Source organism: Lissotriton helveticus, chromosome 5_1 (genome assembly GCF_964261635.1).
Source record: "Lissotriton helveticus chromosome 5_1, aLisHel1.1, whole genome shotgun sequence".
Classification (NCBI taxonomy): Eukaryota; Metazoa; Chordata; class Amphibia; order Caudata; family Salamandridae; genus Lissotriton; species Lissotriton helveticus.
The window spans coordinates 1050953000-1050970291 of record NC_136065.1 but is presented as its reverse complement, the minus strand read 5'-3'; the positions used below and the strand labels follow the sequence as shown (position 1 = coordinate 1050970291).

The 17292-nt window shown below is 44.1% G+C and overlaps 1 protein-coding gene across 1 annotated transcript in view; it reads right to left on the bottom strand.

Moving 5' to 3' along the window:
• Positions 1-3172: 3172 nt before the first annotated feature.
• LOC144753484 (neurotensin receptor type 1-like) overlaps positions 3173-17292 on the bottom strand; it is a 46973-nt gene continuing 32853 nt past the window's right edge. The window contains exon 2 of the mRNA XM_078641156.1: positions 3173-3744. Within this exon, the coding sequence (XP_078497282.1) occupies positions 3173-3744 (572 nt within the window). The remainder of the gene's footprint in view (positions 3745-17292) is intronic.

Genomic DNA, 17292 nt, shown 5'->3' with positions numbered 1-17292 from the left:
AAGTATTGTAAGGAGTCATAACTTAACTTCTCCCCCAAAAATTGTGTTGAATTTTTAAAGCATTATTAACACAACTAATTGTTTTATTTTTTTATTCAAGTTTCGTCCATACATAAAAGAGAACACACATTTTTCATGCATTCACGGTAGGCTGAGTTACCTCTTAAGGAGAAAAGAGGAATTATTATATTTAAGAATGGTGTCTGAAGAAGCCACTCTCCATGGCGGGTCTGTACCTGCATCACCTTGAGCCAAGTAACAATTCGAACTCAGAACTCCACTGACCCTCACCTGCTCCACCTGGTATGATAAACTGTATGTATCCCACATCCAGGAGCCTCTTGAAAACCCCAGCACCATTTAAATTCTTTGGGCACCAAAGGTCATCATTTTTCTGAATCAGTCTTTATTATCTGCTATGGCTATGGATAGAATAGCTTCATAAACAAATAAAAATACTTAAGCAAACAACCACAATCCTGCAGTCAAGCCTTGGTGGCTGTGCACTTTTAGAAATGCTGCCAGTATTACAAAGGGTCCTATCCACAAAAGTAAATTCAGTTGTACACCTTTGTTTATGATCAAATTGTCTTTCTTATGCCTTGCAGGAATTCACAAAGGGATACCTAATAGGCATAAGCCACTTACACGTTCGGAAATGTTTTCCATGAGTGTGGAGTCCCCGTACCACAAAATCCCACTTAAGGACTGACAAATTGGGTGTGCGAAGGTGTGGTTAACATTGGATGTTTGTGAACACCAACAAACATGGATGCTTGTCGGCATTCACAACCCCCCACACTTTCCGCCCTGAAAAGAGTCAAATGTCTTTACTATAGATAAACGATGGTCTAACTCCCCTTCTAGGATGGTAAAAAGAATAGATCAACCCAGATTAGGGGTCATACAGGGGAAGGGTTTTCTCCACATAGAAAATGAACTTCGTATGCGTGAAAAAAGTCTGTGTTGGCACAGGGGAGCCTATTCCCCAGTTGCTGTGTCCTCTTCTATGAAGAACCCTGCACAGGGGGAATAAGATCCCACTGGGAATGCCACATGACCTTCCCCGAAATACTTCTGGATACCCATTTGGGGTGCTGCTTTCTAGCTATGAGAACATTAGTGAATTCCAGAAAGGTACGCGCAGGTGGGGGTGGAGTTCTATGCCTGTACTTATCCTTCTTTGATTTTGAAACAGGCCTATGGTGAAGTGTCCTCATGGCACATCTCAATTGGTCAAACAAAATGTAGCCTCAAAGATTCTCGGCCCAGGGTTTTTACCACATCTAGTGTATCCCCAACAGTTTAGAGCAGCACTAAATCTCAGCAAAGTCCTCTGTGCTCCTCCACGTGTGAAGAGTTTTGCATGTTGTCTGTGGTTGTAATTGCTTGGAATCGACTCAAAGAACTATCTTAGCTCAAGGTACCCTCAATTGACAGAGAAAAAGAAACTGTTGCTTATTTGTGACCAAGTAGAAATAAATTGCCCTGGAGCCTTACATTCATCAAAAGTCTTTAGGAACAACGGAGTAATGCAACAATCATTGAACACCCCTGCAAAATGTGGTGAAAGGTCCCTAAAACGTCACCATGGCTGGACGTCTCACAGGTACACAAAGGTCCTTTGCTGAGCAGAGGGCCTTGAGATGGCATTTTGTGTAGTAAAAATGAAACAGCAACGCCCAGAACGGGGCCATTTTTTGTTACAACACTACAGCAGACCATTGGAAATTATGCCATATATACACCAACAGGAACATTGACGTAGTTTGTGCGTACACACGCAGTGTTTTTTTGTTTTGTACCATGTTGTCCACGGCATGCAATGGAGGCGTCATCACTGTTGAACGCTGATCAGAATCTTTGAATTAGCCTATATATCACTTACAAAGCAATATCATCACAAATCACCACACTCCAGTCAAAGTATTAGGTATTGTGTCATGCAGTTTGTAGATGTTTTCGATCAATAATCCGACCAATGTTGGTATAATGAGCTTTTTCAGGATCTATATCAATGAAAACTGGTGAATTAGTGGTTAGGAAAAGCTCCCATTTCCAGGGTAAATGATTGTGTGAGGTTTTAGCTAAAGTATTCAAATGATGGATTCTGAGTTGTAGCGGCTGCTACCAAACTGAAGAAGCTTGGGCTGGCTTGTAAGACGCACACAGTCAATTAAAGTAAATATTAGCTGTTCAGTGCTTCATCTTCCCCTGATCCCACATCTCACTTTGGTTTCACAGACTTGTTTCATCTTACCGTCTTCGTGGATGTCTTCTTTATTCCCTGTTTACACTTGTGTGTACACTGAAACCGATAGTGCAAGTCTATAATCTTCAAACCGGTTAGCACCATAGTGCCAAAAGAAGACAGAGAAGACACAGATGAGTGGTCTTTACTTACTTAGGAGCCTCTACGCTCCTTTTTAATTCTCCTTCCTGGCACGGAGAACCTGCCCTCTTGTTAACTTGTGAATATCAACCCATATTCTAACCACCAAAGTAGTTTTTGAGATTTATATATCTCTTACCTATGCCTGAAAGAAAGTGATCTGTCACAAGGTATATCGCAAACCTGGTTTCCAAGAGACCCTCAGGAATTGGAAATAAGGAACAATTTCTGAAAGTGGTGTAACTTATTAACTGGTTCCAATCTTCCTTTTTTACCTGGCTCTTTAGACCACAACCTCATCCTCTTCCTTCAAACTTGCTTCACTTTCCCCCCCACCTCTTCCAATATCTGTACCTCTCTTTTGTTAATGCCAGTGCTGTCCACACTTTAGGACTGAACACCAGGCCCATGCTACTATCCTGAGTGCCTTCCACTCCAACATAAAGAGCCCAGGTTCTGTCCTGCAATAAAGAGGCTGCAGACACCCGGAAGAGGTGTCTGGCGCTTTTTGTGGAAGACAGAAAGGAAAGTAATGACATTGTGGTACGCTATTTGGTGCTTCCTTAAGTTGTGGTACAGTCTTGTGCACTTCACTTCTTCAATCTCATAGCTTTGCACTCCTGCCTCATCCATCTCTCCTGACAAATGCACGTTTTTACTAGTCCGTTCTCATTATGCCTATTTATTCTATAGACTGATGACATTTAGCAGCTCGGGGAGAGGATTCTGAGGCGGTGTGGAAATTTAACATCTTGCTCCCACCTGTGACTACACGCACAGCTAAACAGGAGCTTGCTTGTTCACAGCATGGTTTCTCAGGGGAGTGTCATCTGTGTGCACAGGATGCAAAATGCCGTCCACTCTTTGCACCCTGAGGTCTGCTTTCACTGGTGTGGAGTAAGTCGGACTCCTGGCCTCCATGAGAGTGATGTGCCTCATCGACAGGAGTTGGGGGTCGCTTGCGCGCGCCTGCCCTATAGAATCCCTGTGTTCCCCTTCATTTGAGTTTAAGGTCCACGTTGAACGATTGCTCGGCGCCGACACCAGGGACGAGCCCCCGGACCTGCCACAGGAAACCTGGAAGTTGTTTCGAGCTCCTTTGAGAGACTTGTTCATCCAGGGGAGCAGCGGGGTCAAGCTTTCCCAGCATGCACTTCTGAAAGAAGTAGAAGAGATGCAGAAGAGGATTGGGTCCAGCGCACTGTTGAGGTACCAGAGCGGCAAGGACAGGTACGTCTTCAGCCAGGTGTACACTTTGTAGACGTAGGCGTTCCAGTTGTCGATATAAATTTGCATGAGGGATGAGGCCGTGTCAGGGAAATTGCAAAGAAAGAAAGCAACCACAACAGCACCTGCAGGGAAAAAAAAAGAATATTAGTCATGCAAATGGTGAAAAATAATCTGAAGGGAGAATTACATCCTGAGCTTTTAGATGTTACTTCAATCAACTTGTAAGCGTTATTGCCACTTCAATAAACTAATTAAATACAAACATACATATTTACAGCTGTGAGCATTGTCTCCTTTTGTACTCATCACGGTGCTGTAGACACCGCAATTCACTCGACACAGACATGCCAAACACTCGTTTATCTTGATTCCATTTATTTCATGAATGTACTGCAAATTAAAACAAAATGTGCTTTTTACAGAACAGAATTTAAGCAGTAGTTGTCAGAAATAAATGGCACTTTAGAGAATATGATTAAATATAATCTGATCTGGAAGCAGCTTTTTTTGCCATTGTTAGGCGTGCAGTGGGGCAGCAGAGCCCTATTATTTACTGCGTCTTATGTACCTACTCATGTCTCACATAAGTAGTAACACCGAGAAGAGCGTGCACTGTTGTGCCGAAAATACAAAATCATTTACCATCAGTAAACCGCATCAGAAAATGGGTTCTAAAGGCAGAATTGGGAATAAGTAAGTTTGATATATGCGCATTCAAAATGACCAGTGGGGGTGCCGAGCTCTGAAGACCTGTCTGTAAAGAGTGTATGTAACAGGCCCGGTTCTAGCGGGTGGGCCAGGCCCACCCAACCAGGAGCCTTGGCCCTCGCAGTGAGGGCTCGAAGGCAGGCGTGCAACGCACAGGTCGTGTGTGTCAGCCCGGGCCGAGACAGCTACCGGGTGAGCACACACACTCAAACAGTTTTAGAGATTAGCGCAGCCCCGAGTACTTCACAGGTCTTTAAAAGACCATTTACATGTTAACGAGGCTTTGTTTATTTTTTCACCCCTTCATCTCTGCATGGCGAAAGGCGACAAATCCTTTCTTTGACAATGGTAACCTTTGGTAATCTTTGCCTACTGTACTGCTGCCTTGATATTTCTTTTTCTATGCAGCGCAGGTAAAATCAGTTTGCTTATTCCTAGTCACCTTTTCTGACCCCTGTAGCGGCTTATCACATCAGGCTGTGACACAAAGTTTGACTAATGGAGTAGGTAAGAGAATGTGTTACATTTTTTTTCTTTTTAAAATCTGCCCAGGCCCAGCAGGACACATACTTGTGTGCTTCATTTAAACAGTTTTTTCATGATCATGGCCGCAGCAAGACCACAATAAGACAATACAAAATGCCTACATAATGCTGGTGATTAATGTTCCTGCTGGAGAGCAATCATTTGTCTGTTAGTAGTTTTTAAATGCAGATGAGCGGTATTTCATGTGGATAGCTCAGTGGGTTATTGCCTTTGTCACAAAGATCCTTGTCTTACTTGCAGTTCAGAAGTTACAATCCTAACATAGAACAGTGACCAATGAGCTGCATACAAAAATTAATGGTTTAGATAGAACTTTTTTTTGTTTTGTGATATAGTTAGAACTTCCCCAGTCTTTCATTATTCTAATGTTGCTAAAATGAGTATGTTTGGGCAGATGTACATTTTTATCAGTAAAGCTGACCCCCTTGGAATACTCTTTAAATCCTAAGGTTGTGTTTCCCCTGACCAAACCCTCTTAAAATATACTGCCCACCAGTATGGATGACATGTGATTCCTACACCTTGTAATCCTCATTGGCTTATGTGACATTCCCTGTAGACTGATGTACATACTTGTATGATTCATTGTCTCTGTATAATGTATGCGTGGTGTAAAGTACTGACACACTACACTGATATGAGTAGCGCTATACAACAAATGAAACGCATATGCGAGAGGGGCTACGTAAAGATGAGGGGCAATGGTGGAGGGTGGCAGTGAGGGAAATCCAAGGAAGAGGCTATGGGGTGGAGGGAGGAGCTAGGGAGAGATGAGGGGCGCTGATGGAGGGTGGCAGTGAGGGAATCCGAGGAGGAGGTAGTGGGAGGGGCTATGGAGAGATGAGGTGCACTGTTGGAGGGTGGCTGTGAGGGAATCCGAGGAAGAGGTCATGGGTGGAGGGAGGAGCTTGGGAGAGACGAGGGGCACTGATGAAGGGTGGTAGTGAGGGAATCCGAGGAAGCGGTCATGGGGTGTAGGGAGGAGCTAAGGAGAGATGTTGGGCACTGATGGAGGGTGGTAGTGAGGGATTCTGAGGAGGAGGTCATGAGGGGGAGGGGCTACAGAGAGATGAGGGGCACTGGTGGAGGATGGCAGTGAGGGAATCCAATGAGGAGGTCAATAGGGGGGGCTATGGAGAGATGAGGGGCACTGGTGGAGGGTGGGAGTGAGGGAATCCAATGAGGAGGTCAATAGGCGGGGGCTATGGAGAGATGAGGGGCACTGGTGGAGGGTGGTAGTGAGGGAGTCCGAGGAGGAGTTTACTGGGGGGGCTAAGGAGAGATGAGGGGCTCTGTTGGAGGGTTGTAGTGAGGGAGTCTGAGGAGGAGGTCATGAAGGGGAGGGGCTATTTATTTATTTATTCATTAATGCGATTTTATATAGCGCGAACTTTACCCGAAGGTGTCAGAGCGCTTTACATAGGACCCAGTTTCAACCATAAGAACTGATGGTTACATTCGGAAGAACAGAATTGCATATTTTTGACTTACATAAGAACCAGTTGAAAACACACGGACATTAGTATTACATGCGTACACAAGGAAGATACACAAATGGATATATTCTAGGCCTATACTAGAAATATCTCTATCAACATAGGGAGGGGAAACACATGGATATACTCTAACAGTCATATAGGGACTAGTCGTTAGAGTTATCTCTATATACATAGGGAAGGGATATGACTGGATAAACTCTAAGAGTCACATAGGAATGGTGGAGAGCACACCGGTCTACAGCATATACTAGTGATTAGAGCTATCTCTATATACATAGGGAAGGGAAGGGACTGGAAATACTCTAAGAGAGGGCAGGCACGTGAGATAACGAACTTTACCCGAAGGTGTCAGAGCGCTTTACATAAGATCCAGTGGACAACATAAGGACTGACGGTTACATGCGTAAAATGATTGCAAAAATTTTGCATTACAAAAGAACCAGTTAAAAGCATACGGACTTAGGATTACAAGCATTACAAAAAAGGTATACAAATGGATATACTCTAGGCCTAAACTAGTAATATCTCTATCACATAGGGAGGGGATAGACATGGATATACTCTAAACAATCAAATGGGAGACTAGTCGTTAGAGTTATCTCTATATACATAGGGAAGGGATATGACTGGATATACTCTAAGAGTCACATAGGAATGGTGGAGAGCACAACGTTCTACTGCATATAATAGTGATTAGAGCTATCTCTATATACATAGGGAAGGGAAAGGACTGGATATACTCTAAGAGTCACAGAGAAGGCAGGCACGTGAGATAAACGAGAGAGGGAAGCAGAGAGTGATGAAAAAGACAGTGAGGAGTGTGTCAGAGGCAACAGGAGAGACAATAGGAAAGTCAAAATGTCAGTGGGCGATCACTAAAAAGGCGGAAGAGAAAGTTAGAAGAAGAGGCAAGTCATACAGAGAAAATGGCGGGGAGCACAAAGGTCCAAGTCCGAAAGTCCAGGAAGAGGGCTGGCACAGCCAGCAAGTCCAAGGGGAGAAAGGCAGTCCGTAGCAAAGTCACAGCCTCATCGTCCATGAGGAGCTGGGGCAGAGGAGATCAATCCGGAGACCAGAGGAGGGTCAGGGGAGAGAGACCACAGGCGCCCAGGCAGAGATGGAGGGCAGCAAAGTTTGAAGCAAAGGGAAGGAGGGGCCTCTCACCAGAGCCCAGTTAAGCACATTGTGGGTGGTGGCGTTGAGCGTGTGGGGGGGGGGGGAGACCGTGTTGGCGCTATGGATGCGGTCGCGCTGGCTCCCAGAGGGTTGCGTGAGAGTTCATCCGCCCTGGCATGTGTTCGTGTCCCTGGAGCCTGTGTCCGCCGGTCGTAGGAAGCGTGACCCCAGGGGCGCCATCTTGAAGTCAGGCACCGTTGGTGCGAAACAGCGCAGTCAGCAAGGGGGGGGGGCACATCACTGCCCTCGGGCCCAGGCCCGTCAGCGGCGGGGAACGGATGTATGGCCCCCGGAGCAGGTAAGTGGGGATGGTCTCGAGGCGGCGCCGTCATCAGCAGAGGGCGCCGCCGTCAATCACCTGCCCTTTCCTGGTGTGCCCCTGGAATGACCGCAGAGTCTCGGCGGGTGGCGGCGGGCGGCGGCGGGCGGCAGCGGGGGACGCAGTAGGAGCCCTACATACCGCTCAGGTGATCGGCGCCTGTCAGACTCGCCCCCGGCAGGATGCCCCAGGCTCAGCTCCTCGTCCTTGTTGTTAAGCCCGGGCTGGTATCGGGCGGCCGCCATGTTGGGTCCCAGGCAGGGATCGAGAGGAATCCACCAGCGCCGCTCCACAGGCACCAGCAGCGATCGGGGCAGCCCTGCAGGCTATGGGGAGATAAAGGGCACTTGTAGCGTGTGGCAGTGAGGAAATCTGAGGAAGATGTCAATAGGGGGACCATGGAGGGCTGAGGGGCACTGTTGGAAGGTGGTAGTAAAGGTATTCACAGAGAAAGAGGTTATTGGGGTTGTGCCAAAAAAGACTTTTGCATCAGCGCTGAAGCCGGCCCTGTCATGGCCTTTCTGTTTTTGTTTATTTAATTAGCAGTCGGGCCATAAGGGCTACTGTGGAACATACTTTAAAGTGTGTGCTAATTATATTTACTGCTATATTCAATGTTTTAAGTATGAAGGTGATTTTACTAATGTTTTTACCAGGAAAAATGAAAGTGGAGCCCGATGGTGCCTGATATGGGGCTGGGGCCCAAGGTCATCTCTGAGATAAGTTGCACTGGAGAGGAACAGTGGCTAAACATGCCTGTAAGGGAGTGCGTTGCAGATTCCGTGGTCAGGTGGAGGTAGTAATGAAGAGGGATTCTCCCTGAAGGCTCTCACAGAGGGAGCCCGAGAAGTGCCACTTGCCTGATACCTCAGAAACCTCCTCTTCCCATCAAAGGAACATTACATGGAAAAAACACTTTTTGAGAGTGATAGCATTAAAAAGATATTTGGAAAAGAGTGAATTGTACTGGGCCTTGTAAGACTAAGAAGAGATAAAGGAGGGCCCTGAAGCAGGTCTGCCTAGAAATGTATGCGACAAACCGAGCCCGCAGTGGCCCACCCAAATGCACCCTTGGCCCACCCTAATTCACATTCCTGGAGCCGGGCCTGGTATGTAAGTACAGACCGCGGTTGACTGGCAGCTTTTTAATAAGCAAACACGAAGGAGTTCTGTGAAACACAGTCAGAGATCCGAGAGACACCGCTTTTACTCCATTAGACTGAGAAGTGGTACCATGTCTTTGCTGCCTGGATCTGAAAATATTCATTAGATGGAAAGCGTCAGGATTGATCAAAATGCACCCTCAGTCTAAATCCCTGACCTGTCTCGAACTCAGTAGCCAGGTAACAGCTATAACAATGTAATATTCTCAGAATAAATGCTTTACACCTGCGGAGGTGTTGCCAGAGCAAACGTAAGCCAATGAATGCTCACTGAACTGCTTAATTTTAGTCAGTGATTGCCGGTGGAAGGTGTGTGTGTGGGGGGGGGAGTGGGGTGGACGGACACCAGCCACCTATTTTTGGAGACCAGCAATTTACTAAGTGCAAGAGAGGGGAAAAACACCCAAACCAGAAAGACGAAGGAAGAGAAAGACGGCACAACTGTTACAAAGAGAGAAAGCAGGGACCAGCAGGAGTGAGTGAGAACAAGGGACAGAGAGTGTCTGGTTGTGGATTAACGACTACCAGACTTGTTTGAATCATTGACGTGTAATTGCACTGGCCACCAGGTTCTGAACAGAGCTTCGGCACCGGCACTCTTTCTTCCACAAACTAAGCACTGCTGAAATGTACCATATAGCCTTATTTTTTCTATTTTAAAAAGCTGCCCTCCCTGGTGGCAGCTCTAAATGTGATTTTTCTTTTTTTTTAACTGATGTCCCCGAACAGGGAGACAAGGAGACATTTTGTGTAAGGTGGTCAATAATAAATACACGTTTGACCCCTTAACTGCTATGCCTCTCACACCCAAGACCCCCCCCCCCCTGTGCTGAGCATTTTTTGCTGTTTGGGGCACTTTGTGCTTGAACCATCATAAAAATTATTCCCACTTAAGGTATCATGTCCTGTTTTAATTACATGGATGGAGTTCTAAAGGCATCCAGGATTGGCAATTACCCCAGAGAGAGCAGAGGAATTAGCCAAAATAGCAACATTTTGGGGTTTTATTGGAAAAATGTGTAAAAGTGCTGTGCAAGAAAGTGTATTAGTTTTCTAAAAAAAGGCATCAATAAAAGGTTTGCTGTGCTCAAGGCACACTCTTCAGAGTTCTCAGGGACAGAGTTTTTTCATTGTTTGAAGAAATAGTATCTTTTTCCTATTTCATTGAGGTTTTTAACTGCTTGCTTTTTGTGGTAGAAACAGGTGTGAAACCCTGCAGTGCTATGCCTCTCACACCCAAGACCTCCCCCCCTGTGCTGAACATTTTTTGCTGTTTGGGGCACTTTGTGCTTGAACCATCATAAAAATGATTCCCACTTAAGGTATCAAGTCCTGTTTTAATTACATGGATGGAGTTCTAAAGGCATCCAGGATTTGGCAATTACCCCAGAGAGAGCAGAGGAATTAGCCAAAATAGCAACATTTTGGGGTTTTATTGGAAAAATGTGTAAAAGTGCTGCGCAAGAAAGTGTATTTGTTTTCTAAAAAAGGCATCAATAAAAGGTTTGCTGTGCTCAAAGCACACTCACGCTCAAGGGACACTCTTCAGAGTTCTCAGGGACAGAGTTTTTTCATTGTTTGAAGAAATAGTATATTTTTCCTATTTCATTGAGGTTTTTACCTGCTGCTTTTTGTGGTAGAAACAGGTGTGAAACCCTGCAGTGTACCTAGAACACTATATATTTCTGTTGTCTCCCTTTGTAGTAGAGTTTTGTTATTGTCTCTGGCTTCTCTTTTCTCAACCAACTCTAATACCATGAATTTGAGCTGGGCAATGTTGTGTCTCTGTTCATGGAAATGCGTGGCTATGCTGGATCGTCAATTTTTTGTCCGTATATTAGATTTGTGCTCGTTAAGTCGTGTCTTTATTTTCCTCTCAGTTTTCCCTATGTAGATCTTTCCACATGGGCACTTTAATAGATAAATAAGGTTCATAGAATCGCAAGTGGCATTTACATTCACCTTGATGGTATATCCCCTCATGGGGTGGCTTATGCTGTTCCCTATTATTATGTTGTTGCAGCTGTTACAATTGTAACAGGGAAGTGTTCCATTGTGTGCAATCTGTTTTGTAGATTCCCTTGACAGTTGTTACGGTCTGTGTCTTTCCTGAACAGATCGGTTTCTAATCTTCCTTCTGTTAATTCAATGGATACATCCAAGAAACTTATGATATGATCGCTGATGTGCCAGGTTTCTTGGATCCTGTTATCTTTGGTGTTTAATTCGGTGAGTGCAGCTTCCAATTTGGCCCTTGTGTCTTTCCATATGAAAAAAAGATCATCAATGTAACGGACGAACATTTTGAGATTGTCTGTCCAGTTTCTGTTGCCATAAATGAATGTGTTTTCGAACTCAGCCATGTACATGTTAGCGTAGGTTGGCGCGGCGCAATTGCCCATGGACATCCCGGACAGTTGTAGGTACCAGTGCTTGTCGTAAGTAAAATAGCTGTGGTATAGCGTGTAGATCATAAACTCCATAAGGAAAGGTTGTAAAGAGGTTGGAATGTCACTGTTCAAAATTGCTTTTTCCACGGCGTCAATCCCTCCGCCGTGTGGGATTGATGTGTATAAACTTCTCACATCAGCAGTACATAGAATGAGGTCGTCCCCTTCTTCTATGTTAACTTCAGATAATTTGGCCAAAAATTCAGTGGTGTCTTTTATATAGCTTTTTTGACTCTTAAACAGCGGCTGTAGATATCGGTCCAAAAACGTACCCACCGGTTCATGGATGGAACCTCTGGTGGAGACTATCGGTCGGAATGGTGGGTCCACCATGTCTTTGTGAATTTTTGGAAGCATTGTAATGGTTGGACTTCGGAGATGTTCTACCATAAGGTATTTCCTGGTCCTGTCATCAATGATCTCTTCATTGACGGCTTTGAGGATAAGTTCCCTTAGTTCATTCTTGTATTCAAGGGTTGGATTGCCTTCAAGTGGCATGTATGTATTACGGTCAGAGATATGCTCCATTGTCTTTGCTGTATACATGCTGGTGTTTACAATGACTATTGCGCCACCTTTGTCTGCCTTGAGGCACTTGATTTGGTTGTTGTTGGCTATTTTCCTGAGAATATCCTTCTCTTTTTGAGTGATGTTTAGTTGAGTCTTCCTTTGGAAATTAATTTTGGCGATGTCTTGTTTAACAAGAGTTTCAAAAGTGTCTATGCTTTTGTGGCTGCATGGTGGCATGTAGGTACTTTTTGGGCGTAAGCCAAGCAGTTGATCAGGTTTCAACTCTGTAGTTGGTGTTAACACATTGCTGAAGAAATGCCTCAGCCTCAATTTTCTGGTCAATTTAAATGTACTTATCTCCAATTCGAGAAGGTTGCTGGAATGAGTTGGGATGAAAGATGTTCCTTTTTGTAAAAGCTTGACTTCATATGGTGTCAGTGTCGTGTCCAAAATATTGATGACTAACGATTCTTTTTTTTGTTGATTTTCTTTGTGCTTCTTGTTTCGGTCTGATTTATTTCCTTTTCTTTTGCCCCTCCGGAGTCTTCGGTTTCCTCGGGGCCCTCCTCTAAAAAAGGCCCCGGGGTGGGGATGCTATTTGTGGTTGAGTCGGTACTGAGACCAGCTTCATGGGTATCTCTTGGTGTGGTTGAGCTGAAAGTGGTACGTTTAGGTGGGCGATTGGATGTCTCACTGCCTGAAGATGAGGTGTCCGTTTGTTGGCTATATGGCTTATTGCGACGCCGTTGGGCGTATATGTCCGCTTAGGTGTTAACCTCACCTAATTTGTAATCTAAAGTGTCCCGTCGGAACTTCCGAATTTTCCTCTCATTAATTTCTTTGGTATGTTTATCGAGTTGTGAATTGATTTCTTCCATAGTTTTGGTTAAATCCTCGGGTGAGATAGATTGTTCCAACTCTTTTTCAATTTCAATGATTTCTTTAGATAGGTCTGTAAGTATGCATGATAGCTCTTCCACAATCAATAAGATTAGATCTAGGCTGCATTTGTTTAAAATAGCATTCCATCTTTCCCGAAAGTCTTTGGAGTTTTTGCACAAAGAAGGCTTAAGTGCTATCCTGGGTCCACGTGGTATGTGCAGTGCTCGGTGGTATTTAATAAGAGTGTTGGCGTGGAGTTTCTGATTTATCCTCCTTTTTGATAGGTATAGTAGCTGTTTAATGCATTGCTCTTTTGTGCAGTTTGAAGTAGCTTGTGTGAGATCCTCATTGATTAGAGCGTAAATCCGTGCGGTTTCATCCTCTCCAAAGGCCAGAGTGCTGGCTCTTTGTTCTGTGGTTTTGGAAATCTCATCATATTGCATAGTGGAGGTTTGTAACTGCGTGCTACCAGCCTTGAGGGCGGTTATGTGGTACATATAAACAGGGATGTGGCTTGGTGCACAGCGATGGTTTGTTGAAAAGTTCTTGTAAATTTGCAAAGTTTATAAGGTTGGGTGCTCCACCAGGTAGCGTAACCGTCCAAGTACGCTCAATGAATAATACTTAGTTAGCGCACAAACATCGTAAGTGCGTCCCTGCGGTTGGGCACACCTTTGGGTTCGTCACAGAGGACAGACTCCGTTGTTTTATATTTGGTTTTTTATTGTTGTTTTACAAGTTCAAAAAGTTCATTTGTATCATACTTTCATTAGCGAATATTTCATTTCACATCCTCATTCAATGGATTCCAGTGTACATTTATGGTGAAAAAACAAACGCTCCGATGCATTTCGGGCATGGCCCTTTCTCAAGGAGCTCTGTTGGTGAAAATAACATCATTGGTATGCGCCATAATAAATGACATTCAGCACACAAGACTAGAAGCAAAAAGACAGGAAATAACGTGCAAAACATGCAGACTGTATCAGTGTTGTTTAAATAAATACATGCTAAGCGTGTGTTGTCATGATCCGTGAAAATGCAAGGTGGCATTACGGAGTGTCAGACAGCTAAGTGTTCAGAAACAAAACATACCGGATAATTCGTGATGACAGCAAGAAGAATCGTTAGCCATCAATATTTCGGACACGACACTGACACCATATGAAGTCAAGCTTTTACAAAAAGGAACATCTTTCATCCCAACTCATTCCAGCAACCTTCTCGAATTGGAGATAAGTACATTTAAATTGACCAGAAAATTGAGGCTGAGGCATTTCTTCAGCAATGTGTTAACACCAACTACAGAGGTGAAACCGGATCAACTGCTTGGCGTACGCCCAAAAAGTACCTACATGCCACCATGCAGCCACAAAAGCATAGACACTTTGGAAACTCTCGTTAAACAAGACATCGCCAAAATTAATTTCCAAAGGAAGACTCAACTAAACATCACTCAAAAAGATAAGGATATTCTCAGGAAAATAGCCAACAACAACCAAATCAAGTGCCTCAAGGCAGACAAAGGTGGCGCAATAGTCATTGTAAACACCAGCATGTATACAGCAAAGACAATGGAGCATATCTCTGACCGTAATACATACATGCCACTTGAAGGCAACCCAACCCTTGAATACAAGAATGAACTAAGGGAACTTATCCTCAAAGCCGTCAATGAAGAGATCATTGATGACAGGACCAGGAAATACCTTATGGTAGAACATCCCCGAAGTCCAACCATTACAATGCTTCCAAAAATTCACAAAGACATGGTGGACCCACCATTCCGACCGATAGTCTCCACCAGAGGTTCCATCCATGAACCGGTGGGTAAGTTTTTGGACCGATATCTACAGCCGCTGGTTAAGAGTCAAAAAAGCTATATAAAAGACACCACCAAATTTTTGGCCAAATTATCTGAAGTTAACATAGAAGAAGGGGACGACCTCATTCTATGTACTGCTGATGTGAGAAGTTTATACACATCAATCCCACACGGCGGAGGGATTGACGCCGTGGAAAAAGCAATTTTGAACAGTGACATTCCAACCTCTTTACAACCTTTCCTTATGGAGTTGATGATCTACACGCTATACCACAGCTATTTTACTTACGACAAGCACTGGTACCTACAACTGTCCGGGATGTCCATGGGCAATTGCGCCGCGCCAACCTACGCTAACATGTACATGGCTGAGTTCGAAAACACATTCATTTATGGCAACAGAAACTGGACAGACAATCTCAAAATGTTCGCCCGTTACATTGATGATTTTTTTTCATATGGAAAGACACAAGGGCCAAATTGGAAGCTGCACTCACCGAATTAAACACCAAAGATAACAGGATCCAACTAACCTGGCACATCAGCGATCATATCATAAGTTTCTTGGATGTATCCATTGAATTAACAGAAGGAAGATTAGAAACCGATCTGTTCAGGAAAGACACAGACCGTAACAACTGTCAAGGGAATCTACAAAACAGATTGCACACAATGGAACACTTCCCTGTTACAATTGTAAGAGCTGCAACAACATAATAAGAGGGAACAGCATAAGCCACCCCATGAGGGGATATAATATCAAGGTGAATGTAAATGCCACTTGCGATTCTATGAACCTTATTTATCTATTAAAGTGCCCATGTGGAAAGATCTACATAGGGAAAACTGAGAGGAAAATAAAGACACGACTTAACGAGCACAAATCTAATATACGGACAAAAAATGAACGATCCAGCATAGCCACGCATTTCCATGAACAGAGACACAACATTGCCCAGCTCAAATTCATGGTATTAGAGTTGGTTGAGAAAAGAGAAGGCAGAGACAATAACAAAACTCTACTACAAAGGGAGACAGCCTGGATTTATCGGTTACAATCTTTCAAACAATTCGGCCTCAATGACCGTATTGAACTTAGCTGTTATTTGTAAAGATTTGTACGATATCGGAACGCATTGCAAATTGAGTGGTTTGTTTAACTGTTTTTGTTACCCATGTTTTATGTTTTTTGTGCAACTCTCGTGACTTTGTGACATATTACAATTACACACATGCCTTTAAGCTCACACACGTTGTTGTTTCTACCCCGTACACCCCGTTTCTCATACAACCGTTGTTATTATCTTGAAGATAGTGCATTCACTGCACTTCTCTCATCGCTCATTACCTGACCCATGCTAAGATGGCCGCCAAAATTCTATCAGTTCCACCAGTCCGTTTTCTATCTCCTGACACCACGAACCTTTCTGGGTTCCCATCAGATTCAAATTCCCTGCTAACGCGGTGACACACCCACGCTTAGGCTACCTCGGCGCCCCGAAAGGAGGAGAGCATTTGATACGACTCTTCTATGAAAGGAAGAGAGCCCTAGAAACGTTTTCAGCTTCATATCGAAGTAAGTTAATTCGCGAGACTGACTCGAGCCACTTTGCTGACTAGCCACCGCGTTACGTTATCTCTTTAATCCTCGTTGTTTTCTTTAATTAACAGCGCATGCTAGCGACTGCCCCGAAACCTTGCTGTCATCACGAATTATCCGGTATGTTTTGTTTCTGAACACTTAGCTGTCTGACACTCCGTAATGCCACCATGCACTTTCACGGATCATGACAACACACGCTTAGCATGTATTTATTTAAACAACACTGATACAGTCTGCATGTTTTGCACGTTTTTTCCTGTTTTTTTTGCTTCTAGTCTTGTGTGCTGAATGTCATTTATTATGGCGCATACCAATGATGTTAATTTCACCAACAGAGCTCCTTGAGAAAGGGCCATGCCCGAAATGCATCGGAGCGTTTGTTTTTTCACCATAAATGTACACTGGAATCCATTGAATGAGGATATGAAATGAAATATTCGCTAATGAAAGTATGACACAAATGAACTTTTTGAACTTGTAAAACAACAATAAAACACCAAATATAAAACAACGGAGTCTGTCCTCTGTGACAAACCCAAAGGTGTGCCCAACCGCAGGGACGCACTTACGATGTTTGTGCGCTAACTAAGTATTAAAGACTAAATACGACATACTGTGTAACAACAGAAGTATAAGGGCCAGTCCTCATGGGAGGCTCCACCTAAAAAGACACAATTCTGAAAACAAGCATTGGCGAAGCCAGGCATTCGGGGATTGCCATCCCAAATATACAAGACCAGAGTGTACTTTTGGTTTGCATATTTTTAAGAATGCTGACCACTGCGGTCTGACAACAAGTGGGCCACCATCACTGGGCCCAAACCTTAGTAAGACCCCTGAAATGCTCCAGTTATGCGATGCATTATATGACTTCGGAAGTGTGTGTTGGAGGGTGTGAGCCTCTTCGATGTCACATTTAAGAAAACTCGTTACTAGTGTGCAAACAGTACGACAGGCACAATGTCATTTATAGTTTTAAACAAAAGACT